General features: G+C 44.2%; 5 protein-coding genes, 1 long non-coding RNA gene and 1 pseudogene across 8 annotated transcripts in view; 2 read left to right on the top strand and 5 right to left on the bottom strand.

The window, feature by feature from the left end:
* The window catches only part of Sema5c (Semaphorin 5c), a 79,710-nt gene extending 73,852 nt beyond the window's left edge, over positions 1–5,858 (top strand). For both annotated transcript variants that reach the window (XM_076386234.1, XM_076386235.1), the window contains 12 exons: positions 1,066–1,273; positions 1,347–1,552; positions 1,638–1,737; positions 1,924–2,123; positions 2,317–2,802; positions 3,028–3,316; positions 3,411–3,771; positions 3,854–3,936; positions 4,100–4,435; positions 4,533–4,938; positions 5,010–5,215; positions 5,283–5,858. In XM_076386234.1, the coding sequence (XP_076242349.1) occupies positions 1,066–1,273; positions 1,347–1,552; positions 1,638–1,737; positions 1,924–2,123; positions 2,317–2,802; positions 3,028–3,316; positions 3,411–3,771; positions 3,854–3,936; positions 4,100–4,435; positions 4,533–4,938; positions 5,010–5,215; positions 5,283–5,486 (3,085 nt within the window). In that variant the 3' untranslated portion in view covers positions 5,487–5,858. The remainder of the gene's footprint in view (positions 1–1,065; positions 1,274–1,346; positions 1,553–1,637; positions 1,738–1,923; positions 2,124–2,316; positions 2,803–3,027; positions 3,317–3,410; positions 3,772–3,853; positions 3,937–4,099; positions 4,436–4,532; positions 4,939–5,009; positions 5,216–5,282) is intronic.
* Positions 5,859–5,919: 61 nt separating this feature from the next.
* Positions 5,920–9,561, bottom strand: LOC143184189 (cysteine sulfinic acid decarboxylase). The gene is made up of 8 exons (XM_076386241.1): positions 9,283–9,561; positions 8,323–8,507; positions 7,915–8,209; positions 7,616–7,804; positions 7,480–7,544; positions 7,049–7,238; positions 6,763–6,932; positions 5,920–6,693 (listed from the first exon to the last, which is right to left on the bottom strand). The coding sequence occupies exons 1-8, from the start codon at positions 9,415–9,417 to the stop codon at positions 6,447–6,449; spliced, it is 1,476 nt and encodes a 491-aa protein (XP_076242356.1). The 5' UTR covers positions 9,418–9,561; the 3' UTR covers positions 5,920–6,446.
* A 393-nt stretch (positions 9,562–9,954) lies between these two features.
* LOC143184188 (uncharacterized) lies at positions 9,955–12,966 on the bottom strand. Of its 2 annotated transcripts, XM_076386239.1 has the most exons (7): positions 12,735–12,966; positions 12,511–12,661; positions 12,231–12,302; positions 12,026–12,169; positions 11,559–11,946; positions 11,138–11,397; positions 9,955–10,998 (listed from the first exon to the last, which is right to left on the bottom strand). In XM_076386239.1, the coding sequence occupies exons 1-7, from the start codon at positions 12,964–12,966 to the stop codon at positions 10,596–10,598; spliced, it is 1,650 nt and encodes a 549-aa protein (XP_076242354.1). In that variant the 3' UTR covers positions 9,955–10,595. The 2 variants fall into 2 exon arrangements, with proteins under 2 accessions (XP_076242354.1, XP_076242355.1); XM_076386240.1 differs by lacking the exon at positions 12,026–12,169 and having other exon boundaries at positions 11,559–11,847.
* On the top strand, positions 10,964–14,869 carry LOC143184192 (uncharacterized). The gene is made up of 4 exons (XR_013002735.1): positions 10,964–11,064; positions 11,140–11,452; positions 11,589–12,322; positions 14,740–14,869. It is a non-coding gene; the product is annotated as an uncharacterized LOC143184192 (long non-coding RNA).
* LOC143184191 (uncharacterized) lies at positions 13,623–15,453 on the bottom strand. Its single transcript, XM_076386243.1, has 3 exons — positions 15,293–15,453; positions 13,939–14,247; positions 13,623–13,854 (listed from the first exon to the last, which is right to left on the bottom strand). Exons 1-3 carry the CDS (start codon positions 15,312–15,314, stop codon positions 13,790–13,792), a joined length of 396 nt encoding a protein of 131 aa, XP_076242358.1. The 5' UTR covers positions 15,315–15,453; the 3' UTR covers positions 13,623–13,789.
* LOC143183422 (uncharacterized) lies at positions 15,347–15,649 on the bottom strand (annotated as a pseudogene).
* Positions 15,650–15,688: 39 nt separating this feature from the next.
* On the bottom strand, positions 15,689–17,933 carry LOC143183421 (uncharacterized). The gene is made up of 4 exons (XM_076384941.1): positions 17,876–17,933; positions 17,056–17,829; positions 16,485–16,775; positions 15,689–16,048 (listed from the first exon to the last, which is right to left on the bottom strand). Exons 1-4 carry the CDS (start codon positions 17,931–17,933, stop codon positions 15,822–15,824), a joined length of 1,350 nt encoding a protein of 449 aa, XP_076241056.1. The 3' UTR covers positions 15,689–15,821.
* Positions 17,934–18,217: the final 284 nt, after the last annotated feature.

Here is an 18,217-nt window from a genome sequence, read left to right as displayed (position 1 = left end):
ACGATTAAAGTTCATTCCTACCAACTACCCATGCAGTAATATGTAGCAAGTGAAGACTGTCCTGCATTCAACCAAGAGCTGTTGCATCCCACACTAGAGCATCTCAAATTTTCATTATCTCTCTCATTGCACTGGTATCTTCCTCTACGATCCAACTTAATTTCAGTACACAATAAAAAGGTGAATATTAATAAAAGGCGAACCAGAAGTGTCAAAATCTTCCCAAAGACTAACTAAACGACCGAAGAGGCAACTGAAAGGTACAAAGGCAACAGAACGCGAAATCACGCGGCAAAGTCGCGCACGCTTCGCCGACAGCGTCGACTCGTTATTAATTGGCGCGCTGCGAACCAGCCACGCTTCCACTCCAGTTAAATAATAATTACTCGCGCGCGTAGTCGCGGCGCGCGCCCACGTAGGCGCCGTTTATGCTTCGCTGCGAGTCTCCTCCGGCGAGACCGCGCGACAGGGCCCGCTCGAGACGGCTCCGCACCGCTCGCGCGCGGCAACCTGTGCTCGAGCTAACGGGCTTTCCTACGAGCTTATCCCATAGGCAACGCGCGTCCCACGCGCCGCGACCGATACGGGAGCGAGGCTCGTTTTGAATCTCAAACGCTCGCCGAGTAAACACCGCGCCGTGGCGAAAGGCTCCAGTCGAGGAATTCTCGGTTTCAACATGACGAGAGGAATGGGACTGCTGCAGTGCGGATACTGAGTGGTTGAATGATGATTTGGACCTTTAAATCATTGTACCTTTTTTGTAATTTGTTGTTTAAGGTGTAGCTAAGAAACTGGACACGATTTGAAGATCAGTTCGGATGAAAAATTAAAGGGAGGGGGATTAGTAGGACATTATTGATATCTATTTTTTTTTTTTCTATGGGAAAGTTAGAATATAGTAGTACCCTTCCTCTTCTCCTATTTTTTATTATAATTTCTCTTGTATTCCTTCTCACTGTTGTCTGTCTTCGATCAGAAGACTGTAGTGAAATTAACAAACCTGAATGAGCAACCAGGATACCAGTTTCAGCTCGTTTTTAAAGATTAATCTCGATACGTTCACAGAGATAATCTGTACCGATTGACACTGTCGTCGCTGACGCAATTGGAGCACGCCGGCTGGTCTGCACCCGAGGACAAGGCCAACACCTGCCAGAACAAGGGCCAGAGCGTTGACGATTGTCGTAACTACGTTAAAGTGCTCCTCAGCAATGGGAAGAGCCTGTTCACCTGTGGCACTTATGCATTTAGCCCTTGGTGCACCTGGAGAGAGGTACTTAGACCTTTACTGATAACTCTACCCAATGATTGTACTTTGGATCATTGATAACCTTGATGTTTTGCAGATTGAAAACATCAGCAGCGTTACTAGTGAGATGCCAGGAGTGGCGATGTGTCCTTATTCTCCATATGCAAATGTGACCGCGCTGTTGGCCAGAGGCCCTACTGGAGGACTCTTCACGGGAGCACCAACTGACTTCTCTGGTGCTGATCCAGCGATTTGCAGGACCCTTGCTTCGCCTAATCTTCGTACGCATCAGTATGATTCGAGGTAATGTTGAGAAACATGAGAAGCCCTTTTTAAGAAGTGACAGTAAGTTTAAGGGAATTTAAATTGTGTTGATTGTGGGTTGTAGATGGTTGAACGACCCACAATTTGTTGGGAGCTTTGAAACCGAGGATCACGTGTACTTCCTCTTCCGGGAGTCTGCGGTGGAGTACATCAATTGTGGCAAGGTGAGGATAAGGGTTCAAGAATATTTTAAGGATTAGATTTGGAAATTATTTTTTATCCAACATATTGATTATTTCATCTTTGGTCCCACCCTTATAGAAGGGTGGCCATAGAGCTACTCCCCACTCCTAATGAAATAAGTTCGATATTTTCTTTTCCTCTGTTCTTACAAATGCAATTTTCCCCAGAAAATCTACTCCAGGATAGCCAGAGTGTGTAAGAACGACAGGGGTGGCCAGATCATGATGAGGGAAGTATGGACAACGTTCAGTAAAGCTCGCCTGAATTGCTCCCTCCCTGGCGAGTTTCCCTTTTACTACGACGAAATCCAGGGCGCGGTATATCATCCCGAAGAGGGTATTGTCTACGCTACTTTCACGACTCCCATGTAAGTGTCCCACATAAGATGATCTAAATTATGTTCTAGTCTAAGTCTCACGTTCCTTTATCATCTTTTATGCTTTCCCTTGATCTCTGAAGGAGTACTAAAAATGGTAGGTGCAGTGTATCCCAGAATATCCCAATCACATAGCAGATAGAAATCCAATATCACTGAAGCTTCGAACTTCGTATATTTATAGCAATAGCATAGCTGGGTCAGCGATCTGTTCGTTCAACATGTCAGCGATCACAGCAAGCTTCAATGGGCCCTTCAAGCACCAAGAAAATTCTGGCGCTGCCTGGGAGAGGAGACCTGTCTCCCATCACAATCGACAACGATGTGGCTCTTCTGCCAATGTAGCTCCACATCAAATCATAGACAACCAGAGGTATCAGTTGATGGACGACGCAGTTCAGAGTACCACACTGGAGCCTCTTCACACTGCCATATTAGAACGATTTACATTGATCGCTCTTGATGTCACTCCTACTAAGTTGCATCGTGCAGTCACTGTCCTGTATGTTGCTACGGATGTTGGACTCATCAAGAAGATCTCTGTGCTACCTAGGACTCAAGAGACTTGCATAGTAGAGGTCTGGGGCCCTCTTCCATCGACCCCGATGACCTTGCAGTTCTTAAAGGACACGCAGAGTCTGTATGTAGGCATGGAGTCAGGATTGTTGAGGTACAGTGAAAAACGTGAATCTATTCTGGGGAACAGCTCGAGCTATATCACTGCAACGTCCTGTGTAAGAACATCGAAGAGCACTGAAAGACTCAGAAAAAAATCCATCTGGTTCTTGTGAGAAGGGATGTGTTTAAGTGAATGAAGCCTCGCAAGCTGTTCCCCAGCTTAATGGTAACTCCAAACAATGGAACATAAACTCTAGAGCTACTTTCTCTTCCACAGACTGCCTGCTGCCCAGTGTCACCGACACCGCAGCCGCCAAGCCTGCTTGAACGCCCAGGAGCCTTACTGCGGCTGGAACGAGCACCTCATGAAGTGTGCGCCCGCTCCCAAGCAGAACCACCTGGCTAATCACTTAGCCAATCACTGGCACCAGGAGGTTACCAAGTGTCCTGTTCTCACGGACCCTGTAGACGGTGGCTGGAGTGCCTGGAGCTCTTGGTCACCCTGTCAGCATGGCAGTGGGGATTACAGTCACTCACACTCGCATTCTCACTCCGACCACGCAGAGGTTAGTCCGTCAAAGTTAGTGGATTAACCATGAAGACCTTCCTTGGAGCCTTGGGGATTGGTAAAAGACTGACTTTGGGAATTCTTTATCCTAGACCACGGATAGCTGTCAATGTCAGACTAGGGAGTGCAACAATCCGCCACCCCAGCATGGCGGAGCGAACTGTGTGGGTTCTAGAGTCAGGGTGACGAACTGCACCGTGCATGGTGGATGGACAGGCTGGTCTGCCTGGTCTGCATGCTCGCAGACGTGTGGTTTCGCGATGAAGACACGACGCAGGTCTTGCACGAACCCTGCTCCTGCTTTTGGAGGACGAGTTTGCGTAGGCCACGACCACGACGATATCGTTTGCCTCGATCTGCCGCCCTGCCCTGCCAAGGTCGCGCCACCGCCTCAGACTGGGCAGTGGTCCGCTTGGAGCGCTTGGAATTCCTGTTCTCGGCCCTGCAATGGAGGTAAGTGGGACTCGTCTGTGTAATTTATTTATGTAACCAGAGATATCGTAGTCTGTAAACTAATTGCATCTTCTTGTGGTAGGAATGCGAATACGAAGGAGAACCTGTGAGAGTTCATCCCCTAGGAAGTCTGGCGTCGCTGAATGCAATGGATGTGATTTCCAGGTAATTATGATTGTACTTTATTTAACATTTCAATTTGACATGAAGAGAGACAAGTTCTTAGAATTGTGTTAATCCTTGTAAGGGAAGAGTTTGTATTAATTGTCTTCAATTTCCACCTGATAATTCGCTTTGAAACACTGACCAAGTTCACTGCCCTTTCAAGGTGGAGGAGTGCAACACTCACCAATGTGTCGAGACGAAGAGATACTCTGGATGGACACCCTGGCTGGCAGCCAATGCCACACTCCAAAGTGGGAACATCGGCTACGTCGAGAAACGATTTAGATTCAGCTGTCGCGCACAGACAGATGACCCTTCGAGTGTCAGAGTGCAATTAGCTAAAGAGGAGGAACGTTATTGCAGAAACGACGGCTCTTGTCTGCGAGGGAACGCCAATCAGAATGGATACGCGGATCTTTCTGTCGTCGAGACTGGCTGGAGCGAGTGGTCTTCGTGGAGACCCTGCGATCGACCTTGCGGAGGAGGTTCTCAGCAGAGGGTAAATTCCTAGACTTTATAGACTCCTAAATAACAGACTCTCTTTATCTTCTTACATCTCACACAACCTAATCTGTATTCTCTTCACCATTTCACAGGTCAGACAATGTGAATCGCCACCTTGCGATGGGGGTCTTTCTCTGCAAACCAGAATCTGCAATGTGCATCCATGTCGATCTTCTACAAACACAAACGGCGGTGAAGGCCAGTGGTCCTGTTGGACCGACTGGTCCGAGTGCTCAGCTTCCTGTGGCGTGGGTGTTCGCACCAGAACCAGAGAGTGCCTAGGTCCTGACAGCTGTGAGGGTCCCAGGCTAGTTAGGGAGACTTGTGAGATGCCCAGCTGCGAGTCGCTGCAAGGATGGGATTCCTGGTCCAGGTGGACCCCTTGCGACGACGATCACCAGCAGCATCGAAAGCGACAGTGTCTTCAGCATGGACCTGGAAATTGTCAGGGACCGAGTCGGGAAACACGGGACTGTCTCCCTGATTGCACAGATAATGGTTAGTAGAGTAGAGTAGATTGAATTGTTTCTAAGTTTCAACAAATTCTCAACTTCCATGAAATCTTTCAGATGTAAATGCTCTACAATCAAGCGTAGACCGCTCTGGCGTGACAGTCGGCGCGATAGTTGGCAGCTGCATCGTCGGTTTCCTGGTAGGCCTGGCTCTAACAGCAGTCCTAAGCTTCTGCTATCTGAAGAAACGTCAGCAGCAGAGCACCAGCAGTCCCCATTACGTCAGCAAGCAGAATTCTTACGTCTCAGTTCCATTAAAGGAGGTAAGTGATCTTGAAGATTTTAATTGAACTCTGTCCTCAAGTATAATTACACATTCTGGTCCCGCAGGTGAATGCCAAGCGACAGCCCAGCTTCTCAGGCAGTACGAATGGTAATGGGACCCTTCGTGGTAAGAATAATCCCAATGTGAACGGTTTAGGTAGCCCAAAGTTGTATCCCAAGAGTCTGGACTATGAGTCTGCCACGCTGAAGCGGAACAGTCATGGTCAGCAGCACATTCGAGTGGACTTGGACCAAGACAAGTACTACTGAACGTAGTGAGAGGCACAAGGGGAAAGAAGTATAGTTGACTCGTGAATCGCGCGTCGCTGTCGACGGGTTTCACTTTGACATCAAACATTACCACCGATATCGACGATACTCATTAACAGTAGATCGAGTTTTATCGCCGTCTGACTACGAGTTATCGAGAGGTCGCTATGAAGGTGACCAAAAAGTGAAGACAGGTAATCTTCTCGCGAGGAACACTCCAAAGTTTCACTGAAACCCTGAAACTTTGATGAACGATTACCAGTTTCGTTTCGTGGACGCTGGACTCTTAAGGAACACGTTCGAGGTTTAATATAGAGGGTGAAGAGAGACTTTCTCGTAGGAAGGGTGGATCAAATCTGTACATACAGGGGAAGGGATGTATATACGTACGTACGCGTTCACATATCGCATACACATGTAACAGAGAGCCATATTACTCTTTTGTCGATTTATTTTAAGAGAAGATGACTTCGAATTTCACGTCGAACGATCTAGTGCCATTACGCGGGATAACTTTGTGACGTCGAGTGCGTGTGTGTCAACGAGCGTCTGTCTACTGTAGAAATATGTAGCTAGGTATGAGTGAGTCGCGCGTGCATGCGTGTGCAGTCGAGGCACATCAATTTATTGGCTCACATTGAGCCGCGGCCACCGAACGGCCGAGAACGAAGAAGCGATTCGTTCGCCTTGTTAAGGTGAGCGTGGCTCGTCACGGACTTCTGGGGACGAGCCACGCGCGAGCATTCAGTGAATAGACACCCACGTCAGCAGACATTACGCAGAAGTGAGAGATTTGAATGAAGTTCATTGTTATCGCGAACTTCACGTTCTTCTGAGGCGACGTATCGCACAGCTACCATAACAACAATAATAACGTCTCTAAAAAATACAGCAGCGATTCGTTTCTGTCTCCAAGCACCTTCTGATAGCCTCATTATCGTGTGACAGCTTTAGATCCGCTTATAAATCGATAGCCAACTGCTCGATCTTCTTAATAGCGTAATCCATGGAAGCTTGCGATGGCGGAGGCTGACAGTTGAGAACCATACGGAAGAAATTGCCGATATTTTTGCAGGTAAGAGGCGTATATCCAATCATTAATGATCCTTCTGTCATCATGCGTTCTTTGATCTTCGTGGTGATCCTGTAGAGCTTGTCCCACCAGTCCTTGGTCTCCTCTTGGCCGCGCATGCTGGGTGGTATGTACCTGGAAGATGAATGCTTTTGTAGAATACAGAAGATATTATAGAAGAAAATAAAGGGATGCTTGACTTACCAGAAGCAAATATTGCAGCCCTCGAAGCTGGGAAGAACTAGACGAAAACCATCGCGATTTTTGATTCTTTCGAAGAAGTACTCTGCTGCTGACATCGCGTTATCGACAGACTCACGGAGGCCCTTGGTTCCTCGGGCTTTCCACATCAGCCAGAATTTGGCAGCGTCCACCTGGCAATTAGAGATATAAGAATAAATCTCAAGATTGAAGCGGAAAGATAACTTAGTAACTGATTTCCTAGATCAATTTTTGAAATTGAAGAGCAGCCAGATTTGAAACTACTCACTTTCCTCCCACACTGTACACTCTTGTCACCCGTGTCCCAAGTCACATCATAGTTCTTATCCTGTTGGAAAAGGTACGTCGCGCCAGCGCAATTCGTCTGATGCAGGAGATTCTTACCCTTGACCAGGAACAGCGAGCACTGGAACGGAGCGCCCAGCATCTTATGCGGATTCCATGCCACGGAATTCGAGCTACGAGAAACATTAATTGATCAACATACTAACATACCTCACCAGCCTTAGTTTAACATTTATCAGCTTCTGTACATTTCTCAGAGTCAGATAGCTAGCATGATAAATTAAGAAGAATGTAAAGTTTATTATCATGCATAGAGACAGGGGAATCTAGAGAATTAAGAATTCTGCTTCCCAAGTTGCCAAGCTTTTATGATGTTGTACAATACTGTATAGTTTCCAAGCTGATAATACGTACAGCTCGATTCCCTTCAATCTCGATCGGTATTTTTCCGACAGCAGGAGTGTTCCACCAAGGCAGGCCTGCAACAGTAAACCACTCGGATTACACATCGGGAACGCCACTCTGTTTATCCTTTGTCTGTCATACGAACGTCAACGTGTAACCAGAGATCCTCATCCTGGCAGATTGCCGCGATTTCTGGTAGCGGATCAAAGGCGCTTAGGACTGTGGTTCCACAGGTAGCGTTGACGAAGAATGGTAGGCGACCTTGTTTCCTGGTTTCTGCGATTGCAGCTTTTAGCGCGTCGGGTCTCATGCGTCCCAAGTCGTCAGACTTTACCTGGAAAGAAGAATTGGAATTTTTTGGAGAGTGGGTGACGTGGAACCTTGAGTCCCATTAACAGATCCTTTTAGTTGTGATACAATGAAGTGATAGTAAGGGTCTCATACCTTGTAGACCTGGTCGGTTCCCAAGCCCAGCCAATGAGCTCCCTTCGTAATGGAGTAGTGGCCACCCTCGCTGGTGAAGCAGACAAGAGGAGGAAGACCAGCGAGTCCCTTAGTCTTCACGTCAGGAACTTTCTTGAATCTTGCCAGTGCCATGCCATACATATTGGACATGCTTCCACCGGGGCAAAGAATGCCGTCAGCTTCTGGTAATGGAGGATAACCGACTAGTGCCAAGGACTTTACTATTACTTCTCGTTCCATTAACGTGAACACGGGTGAAACTTCATAAGTATACCTAAGGATTCACATTTTAAAAGAATTAAAACGTGAAGATAAATTGGTATCTGAATCCCTTGCAGTATGAAGTGGAAGTAATTTGAAGTTGAAGAATTAGAAGATGAGACTTACTGGCTTGTGCTAAGGACATCTGTCAACCAAGAGCCAAGCAAGCCATAGTCGTCAACTCCAGCATACAGTTGATTATGGAAATGCGGGCTGAACGTTTTGACGGAGTATCGAATCGTCTGTCGTATGGCTGTCTCAATCTCCTGGTTGGTGGCTGGTTCCTCAGTCAACTCCGTGTGCAGTTGTTTCTATTAGGAAAAAGTGAAAGTTGATTTTTAGTCTCAGTTTGGGAATCGTCGAGTGCAAGCTACTAGTCTGACTACATATTTTCTTTAGATTCTCTACATATTTTAATGACATAACTGCATCTTTTAAATGGAAGTGAGATTTCTGTTATCTATCTAACTTTTTAAAGCTTGGCAATAAATATAGTATAAAATCGTGTTTCCAGGTTCATATACAATGATAGGTCGTGAACTGAAGTATGTAAAAATAGTTGATAGAGTGTCCAAAGTCTTCGTCATTGCTCTGTATGAGATACATGTACATACATCGACTATCGATAGTCTAGAATTATTTTATGAAGTATGGAAAGTGAAGAGATCAATTTAATGATAATTGACGAACGATTATAAACTTCCGATTGGTGTATTTTTAGAAAGGAAATTTCTATGAACTTGAATCAGTCTAAAATTTAGAATTTTTGAACGTGTAGGTCTTCCCAAAATTTTTGAAGTTTTTTATAATATACCTGCAACAGTTCTGACTTCAACAGAAATCTACATTTTACATTTTTACATTATCGACAGTTTTAGTCGATCTAATTTTCAGGATTTTCAATCCCTTGGAATTACACTTTTTCTATTATCAATCAATGCTACAGTCTCGCATATCAACTGCTACCAATTTTCGTTCACATTCATAAAACATGCATCGAGCTCCTCTCTTCCTCTGCTAACATAAATTATATCAGAGGACGATGAATAATCGATGACTGAACGATCAAAAACGATTACCACTCACCTGCAGCTCCTCCGGTTGAACGAACTTCACGACGGGTTCGTTGCCCGCTCGATCGAACGCATTCTCCTCCTCGAGGATCCGTATCAGCCGCTTCAGCAGCTCGATCGTGCTCCCTTCCGATGGCGATGCCTCCATTGCGCGCCGTGAACTGTCTTCAGTTCGAGTTCTCTCGTGGACCTCGAGGTCTTCGCCCCACTACGTCTCAAAGTGGCTTTCCGCTGCGTCGTTGACTGCGAGGCCGTCTTTCCAGCGAGTCTACGCGCGATACGAAATCGCTGAGCGTTCCTCGGCGAAACTCCGCGCGAACTTTCCGTGATCTAAGCGTCTTCAGTCACGGTTCTCGTGTCGAAGTGTCGGGAAGGAGACGTATTACGTTCACGGAGAGGAAATGCGAGAGATAAGGCCGAGCCTTGGTGCGATACGCGCGCGCGATCGCCAACAGGGGACAAAGGGATCCTCTTGAGAAGCTGATTCGCGATAACGACCTATCCACTAGTAATATTCCACGATTACGTCTAGAACCAGTTAGACTTGTTGACCGAGACCAAATGTGAGGGGAACTTGTTTCTGAGATGTGGGATGACGAGGTGAAAGGGGTATGTTTGTGGGGTGAGTTTCGTATGCTGAAATGATGGGGAAGTTTCGTACGTAGAAAAAAGAATGAGAAGTTAGTTAACTTTTTGATAGTCATAGATTTACTAATTTGCTTTCTAATAATTCTTTAACCAGTAATTCCTCAGTATTACAATTGTCTGTCTTATTATAATTGTCTCCCGTGTGTAGTTTGTTTATTTATTATTGCACTGATAGATCGCAGAAATCACAATAATAATACATATAATAATAAACGTATCGTCGACTCCGCTAATTGCATTGGTCACCAGCATATGTGAATGGTCAAGTCAATGATACATTTACGACAGTACGATACGATAGTATGAATCACTTCAGTTTATGATTGCTTGGTTCAAGCACCACACTGAACAAAAAAAGGAACCAAACATCAGAATGCGATTAAGCCTGCATATATTCGTAAATAAACAATCCTTATCATTCTGACGTACGAAATTAATTCTCCAAAAATGCTCTACGTTATTTAATCATCTCACGGATATCACCAATGATGCATGCAAACACAGCCACTCGATGTCATAAAAATTCAAATCTTGCCACTTTCAATCTTAATTGCTGACCATTTGCAGCCTCCGTCGCCATCCAAAAATGACATCGATTGTTCCTCTGAACTTGCACCGTAATTACACTTGAACCGTGATTATCCGCGATGTGCAAAAAGTTTAACAGAAACCGATAACTCAAAATATTGAAACGGAGTCCCTCAGCGAAAAACTGTCAGCGGGATTGTCTGCGTGATCACTGGCTCCAGCGAGATCAATGGGAATTCTGGGCGCCAGGCCCCTCATCGAGGCCCACTGGCCCTCGCAGAGCTCGTGGAACGTCAGTCGCAGCAGCAGTTTGCCTCCCAGAGTTCCAGGACCTCTGCACATTGCACCTGCTCCAAATTCCCACACGCCGAGGTCCTCCGTCACCTCTGAGTCGTTTGCTCGAGCCATATATTGCCTCTGTAGCCACATAGCGAGATAAGACGCAGAGCAGTCGCAGTGCCAGGGGTTCCTGGCGAGATGGAGCTGCTCGATGTAAGGCACTGGATCCAAGATTCGAGGCGGCAGTGATGAGAGGTAGTTAGACTCTAGTTGCCTGGAAATGGAATGTTGGTATCAAGAGTGAGAAGTTTATTAGAGATTTTAACTCTTGGCTGGAATGGTAAAACCCAGTAATTCAGTTAGACTGTGTTATAATATTAGTATCACATTAGGTGAGGATTAATTTGACTTACAGCTTTCGTAGGTTTGGCGTGTCCTGGAACAGCTGTGGATGGAGTAGTCTGAGGTGATTGGAGTGCAGGAAGAGAGATGTTAGGTTCGATAAACCATTGAAGACACCTCGAGAGAGGGTCTCTAGGCCATTGGCGTGCAGGACTAGTCGTTCCAAGGAGCTGGATTTTGAGAATAGCCCTGGGGGCAGGTTTAGTAAGCGATTGTGACCCAGTTGGAGCTCCTTTAGGGCTACTAGGCCTTTGAAGGCGGAGAGGTCGATCTAGAACCAAGAGATGCTGTGAAGAGCTAGGATAGTATCTTAAGGAATAATTATAGTGAGATCATCACATCTACTATACTATGTATTTTAGAGTGCTCCAATTTGAAATTTCAGTCTAATAATAAGTTCTACTGTGTTTCTTCTTAGACAACCATAGTTACCCGAGATATCTTATTATTCGACATTTCCAGAGAGATAAGCTTCTCCAAGGGATTCAGCAGACCTCCTGTCACTTCTGTCAGCTGATTGCCACCGAGGTTAAGCTCTTGAAGGGACGCCTGGGTCTGGAACAAATCATCTGGAAGTTCCTTTAGTCGATTCTCTTCTAGACCTAGGTACTTCAGGTTCACTAGATCGTCAAAGAGATCTGTTGGTAGAATAGACAAGCGATTCTTTCCCAAAAGAAGTTCCTCCAGCGTTGAAAGACCATCGAATGTACCAGAAGGTAGACTAGAGATGCGATTACAAGAGAGATCCAGAAGGATTAGGGAGTTTGTACTCAGAAAGAGGCTGTCAGGCAGAGTTCTCAGTCTATTCGAAGATGCATCGCTGTGGAGATTGAGATGAAGAAAGAGAAAATGAACGAAGACGAATATTTTTGTTGCTCTAGGTGCCTGTTGTCACTCACAGAATTCGAAGTTTTCGCGTGCTCAGGAATTGAGATCTGTGTAGCTCTCTGAGCAAGTTTTTGCTCAGCCTCACGTGTGTCACAGAGTGCAACGAGAAGAAGAGATTTAAGGGGAGATGCTCGATGGAGTTGTCACTGATGTCTCTAAAGTGAAGAAGGGAATAGAGAATTTTCAGGAAAAGTCTTCAGATTTTTAGCTACTTACAAGTGATTCAACTGTGTCATGTCGAGGAAAGTGTCCCTGTGCAACGCTGTCAGACGATTGCTTCCTAGATCCCTGAAATCATAATCAGATAGGTATTCCTTCTGTTTAAAAATTAAAATATAGTATACTTATTCTATATCACATTTCTTACAATACTTAGCTCTAATACTGTGTTTTATATTTTTATATAAATTGAACGCCCAACTTCTACATTTTCTTCCCATTATCTACCAATACCTGATGGTTCAACACATTATCACAATGATCTAACTTCTCTTACAACTTCAACACGTCTTTCGGAACAAGCTGAGCAGCTGGGAGGTCCAGTAAATCTTGTCTCCAACAAGACACTGATTTGATCTCTGGCAAGCATCTGCAAGGACCTTCAGCGCAGATCTCCCAGTCGTCTTCAGTCGATCCCATTTGCCAAACTGATAACATATCCAGCATAGTAGTTCGCCGATCGATAACGATCTCGTTATTTATCGCGAAATATGCACTCACCAGGTTGCTCGACAGCTCTCAATCTTCTCTCCAGACGTGACAGGCGACTCTCCAGTTCTTCAAGAACGGTCGCTGCGAAAGCATCGTCTGCTGTAATCGGAGGACTAGTTCTCGTTGTTGATCGCTCAGAATTTGAGTTGGAGAACGCACAGCTACGCAATGCTTCTGGTCGTGGATTGACTGCAGATAAGATCGCCGAGAGGAGGAACAATCGAACATTGACTTGAGTCATTTTTGAGGGATTGAGAAAGTTGAGAGATTAATTTTTTCTAAAAATCCACGAATCTTTAGACTCCTTAAACTTCTTTCAAATTTCTTTCAAAGTTCCTTAATTTTGTTCAGTTTTTTAAAACCCTCATGCTCTTTTAATTTTCTTTAGCCCATGTTACAGCCTTTTGAAACTTTTCCTTATTCGAATTTATTCATACCCTCTTCAGGTTTTATGCTGAATTTCATACAATTTTTTGAGACTGTAGTGTCTTTTAATTTCTTCTAGATTTTTTCTTTTGCCTTAAATTGGCTTTTTTATAGTCTCCTTAAATCTCCTTTTTGACCAAATTAACGCGAACCTCTTCCAAACTCATTCACTCTCCTCCCAAACTTTTTTCTTGACAGTGTCGATCCACTCAACTCGCTAATCACTGTCAACTAGTTCGAACGACCGTCCTCGCTGCTGTTCCGTGCTGCATTCTCATTAGATGCAGTGTTATTCGGTATACAGTGGACAAACACTCGCGTAACGATCGAGATTGACGAACAATGGCCTAACTCGCGCACTTTGAATTGATTATAATCTTCTCCCCTTAAGCATCTGACCTTTCCATGAAACATTTTTATTCTAAAAGATCTAGAGGAATAAATGGAATAGGAAAAGTACAGGAACAGACATTATTTCTTATATGAAAATTCTTTATTTTGTCTAATACTAAAGCCAAAGCTCAAACTCGACTATAATATACAGCAAATAAAATTATTGAAGCAAGTTCAACATCCAATCATGTTAGAATTTGGTTTGCAGGAAATGAAGAGGTAGCGAAGAATCCATGATTTTGAAATTAGCTAATTATGAGAGCTGAGCCACCAGCTCCAGGACACTCGCCCTTGCTCTTCATAATAAGTTCTGAGGAGAACAAAAATATAATTTTCATACAAAGATAAGAGAAAATTAATTCTACCAATATTTAGTGATTATTGAGACACTCACTCGTTCCCATTTCGCAGTTGTGAACATCCAAAGTGCATTGAGAGCCAAAGGTCTTGGGTTTGTAGTTAGGGTCGTTAGGATCGTGGACACAGATCGGGTCGTAATCGTTTCCACAATCTTTATCGCAGTCCTTCTTGGTCTTTTTGGCTTCCTTACCTGCCTTAATACACTCTTTTACATCCTTCGAGGCGGTTGCAGCCTCCTTAATCTCTTTAGGCTCTTTGATCTCCTTGGGTGCGATTGTGGTTGCGTTTGAAGGTGCAGCATGCGTCTGCTCCATGAGCACAAGCGCGCAAGCGAGGATCAGCGCTATTATCGAAACACGATTAAGAAAAAATTCGGATTATCTTATTGAATAGGGAAGAAAAATTGTATTATTTCAAAAATAATTATTTCACGTTCCATCTATTCTTCTATTTTAAATCTATGTTCAAAGTCATTAACACTTGACATCAGATGATGCATAAATTATTAGTACCATTATTATTTTATTAAAAATATCGATATTTCAAAAATTATTCGTAAATACACCAAGTTCCCGCGCTTTGTCTGTTTTGATCGAGCAGGTATAAATACCCCCATGACCGATGCTTCCCTCAGTAGCTGCCGACACTTCGGCGAGGTCAGATCGTTCTGTCGATCGCAAATCGGTGTCTGGGGATTACTCTGATCCACCCAGCCTCTGCCCCTGGCCACACCTGACCTACTTAGCCTTTGATACCTGACCTTTTACTAGTTTTTCCACTATTTAATCCGTAAAATTATTTTACCACTGGTAAGTAATTATTCTTTTTGTTCCAGATTTCCTTCCTCTCTGGAGAGGTCAATTTTACTTGTGTTATTGGAAACAAGGACAGATCGTGAAATCAACACCGAAAATTAATTTACGACAGTGCATAGAAAATTTACAATTCTTCGATTTATCAATTTCTTTCTATTATTCAAGTTTATTTTTTAGTTAGTACAAATACTGTGACCCTATTATATTAACTAAAGAGAGTTAAGGTGTCAGGATAAATAGATTCTACAAAATTCCATGATACATAGATTTCAACCTGCTTTATTAATCTACTAGTATACACGAAACTTAACATATCTCCATATTACACTAAAATAAATAACCTCCAGAATACTTAAAAGAAATTGCCCGATTAGTATGAAAATATTTCTCTAATACTGCCAGGAGAAACAGAACAATCCATTGGTAATCGCTGACGTTCAACGCCGCTTCGTCTCGAGGAAGCGTCTCTTAAGCGACCTCAATTTATCCCTCAATTTAGCCCGATTATTTCCCTATCCGTCTCGCAGCTCGCCTCCACCGTGTCTCCTATCAGAAATCTTAAACTCCACTTACCCACAAAAACGACTGTCCTCATGGTGCCTGTCGATGTATAAAAATTCCTCTCTTCTACAAATCAATATCCATCCACATTTCAAAGGACTCCTTCAACCGATTATCCCTAACGAACTGTCCTCTTTGACTGAAACGTCGTCGCGGCTCGCAATCGCGCTTATGAAGTCCACGCATCCCCACTCGCGGTGTGTCGTTCAGAAAACTCGAGAATCTCTCGCGGGAGCATCACGTGGCGGTAATTTTCGAAATTGCTCGCGCCTCCACTCTTCTAAACGAGAATTGCCTTGGCCACTGCGATCTGGCTGGAACTGGAGCGCAAAAGACGGGATGTCGACACCATTTTCGCGTACGATTTATTTATTCATTGATCTTTCTGATCACTGGAGACACGGCGAGGACAGACGATTGTGGGTACGTCAGGCTCCTGGCAAGTGGTGCGCAGCTCGCACACGTCACGAACGAAGGCGTAAACACGCAAATGAGCGGGACCAGCGCGATTAAGCTATAAAGGGCGTGGGTGGAACAGTCGCTACGACTTCGCTCGAATTGATCGCGATTCTTCTAGCACGTAGCTCTTCAGCAGTTGTCGGTAATCCTCCCAGCTGCTGTGGCTGAACGCTTGCCCGATTCGACATGACACTGTGGAGCATCCCTCGGTGGAGTTTGATCGTTCCTCGTTTAGATGTTGGTACTTTTCCACTGCGTTGTGGACGATCAGGGTCAGGAGGTTCAGACGCTCTGAGATCCACGAATCGGCTGGGAAAATGCGAAAATTGAGATGTAAGTTATGGGATAATTGGCTTATTCAAAGTCACTTGAAGCGATCGTTTGTAAGTACTATGTTGCTTGCTTAGTGTTGGAGAGATATTATATAGAGAGATGAGGTTACAGTGAAGTAATTTAATCGATAAAGATATTCGACTCTTGGGTTGTAAATAGATTAAAAATAGGATATTGTAGGAAAGGTGTTCAATTTCTTCCATCAAGTTATCGTATGAAAAATGTGAATATAAATTAAAACAATTCATTTCTTTTCTGTTAAACTTTACAATATTTTTTATCTGCCTTATTAATTTTTTAACTTCCATTTTATGTGTCTGAAATTACTACTTTCTAAGCCGACGTAAATTATTTAGATTATGACCTAGTTTTATCGAATTTGAGTTTTGGTGGAAATAAAAATTATAATTACCATCGAACAGTCTGCGTCCCTCATCGTCATCATCCATGTCATCCTTGTTTCCCTTCTTCTTGATCTCAAGTTTAGGAATGAAAAGCAAGAGACAGATGACAGCGATGAACTTTACGATCATCTTGAAGATAACTAGCTTCAATAAAATCTTGGCCAAGGTGAAGGCATTCAGTTTGAGAGCGAATGGCCATGAGAAGTCAATGGTAGGAAGAATATGAGCCACTTCTGCCATTCCTGAAGGAGTTCCATGGCCATAGGGGACTCCATAGCTGGATGCTGGAGGACCATATGCTAGAAAATAGAATTCTGATCTATAGAAGGTTTCATTTCAGCAAACTATAGACTTCCAATGTTGCAATTTTCCACTTTCTTACAAATCTAAATATTCAATTTACTATCTCATATCGCTTATTTAATTTTTACAGCTTTACTTTCACCATCTACTTCCAACTCCTCCTCGTACTTATTAATTCTCCACATCGCAATGAATCACTCCACCGACCACTCCAGAGGCAAAAAAAATAAAAAAAAATAAGCAACCGCGAAAGTCATACTCTACCTCTTCCCTCACCTTGCTGTGGCGACTGATAAACACCGCCAGAATAGTCACCATAAGAAGGATAACCATTAGAGGGTGGTCCATAGGAAACTCTAGGTGGCTGAGGGGGTCCATAAGTATCCTGATGATGATGTGGAGGCCCATACGAACTCTGAGGTGAATGAGGAGGACCATACGAGTTTTGAACTCCCCCAAAATCCCCAGAACCCTTCGTAGGCAGAGAATAAGAATCGCTGGGGACCATCGAGAAAGAGTCTCTATCGTAAGAACTATGTACAATTCTAGGAGACGTGTCGCCCTGCTCCTTAGGTAAATACACTGGACCTGGAACGTACTCCTTCCTGCGCTGGAAGGACGTGGGTCCAGAATTCGAAGTTTTATCTCCCGCTATGACACCCTCGCGAGGATCTGTGCTGGTTCGAGAGTGCTTGAAGGCTTCCAGATAGCTGTCCTTATTCCAATTCACCCTTCCACTTTTCCACCCACTGCTCTTCGTCAGTTTGACGACTGGAGTGTCCTCTTCCCATCTGGCTTCCACTTTTCCATTATCGATTTTCGTGGGCTCCTTTTCAACTACCTTTGCAGCCTTGACATCGAGTGTCTTCGGTTCCTCGACGATCGTAGAATTCTTGGAGGAACTGGCATGAGCTAGGTGCAGCAGCATCAGCGACAGCGCGAGGACGCGAAAGATGCGTGAGGTCTTTCCTTCCGCGTTGATCATCGCTTCGAGATGGAAATATTGAGCGTTGGATAGGAGTTGACGAAGGCTGAGAGTGACTGAGAATACTGTGGAACGATCCCCGAGGCTCAAAGTTTTCGAGTGACGACTGACGAGTTAGTAAGGGAACATCGAGGCTTCTGGCGATGCCCCTCGGAAGCGTACACCGCATATTAAGCGGCTAGCGGTCCTCCCTCGGCCTATATTCTCTCGTTTTCGCCTCGTGGCCTATCGTTCGACTTACCATCGCACCTACTATGACTTATTTGTACTTTCGTCGTCTGTCTTCTAATATTTAGAGTAATTCATTTGTAGAAGATTGCTGGTCTTGCTCTGTGACGTCTAAAAATATCTGAAGTACCCTCAGCCATCATTATCACTATTTTTAAGCTGTATTTAATACTTCTATCTAAATTTACAATATTTAAAAATGTCTGAAGTCATGTAAGATTAATT

This window comes from Calliopsis andreniformis, chromosome 9, assembly GCF_051401765.1.
Source record: "Calliopsis andreniformis isolate RMS-2024a chromosome 9, iyCalAndr_principal, whole genome shotgun sequence".
In the NCBI taxonomy this organism is placed as follows: domain Eukaryota; kingdom Metazoa; phylum Arthropoda; class Insecta; order Hymenoptera; family Andrenidae; genus Calliopsis; species Calliopsis andreniformis.
Note: the sequence above shows the minus strand (reverse complement) of the source record. Positions and strands in the feature narration are given on the sequence as shown.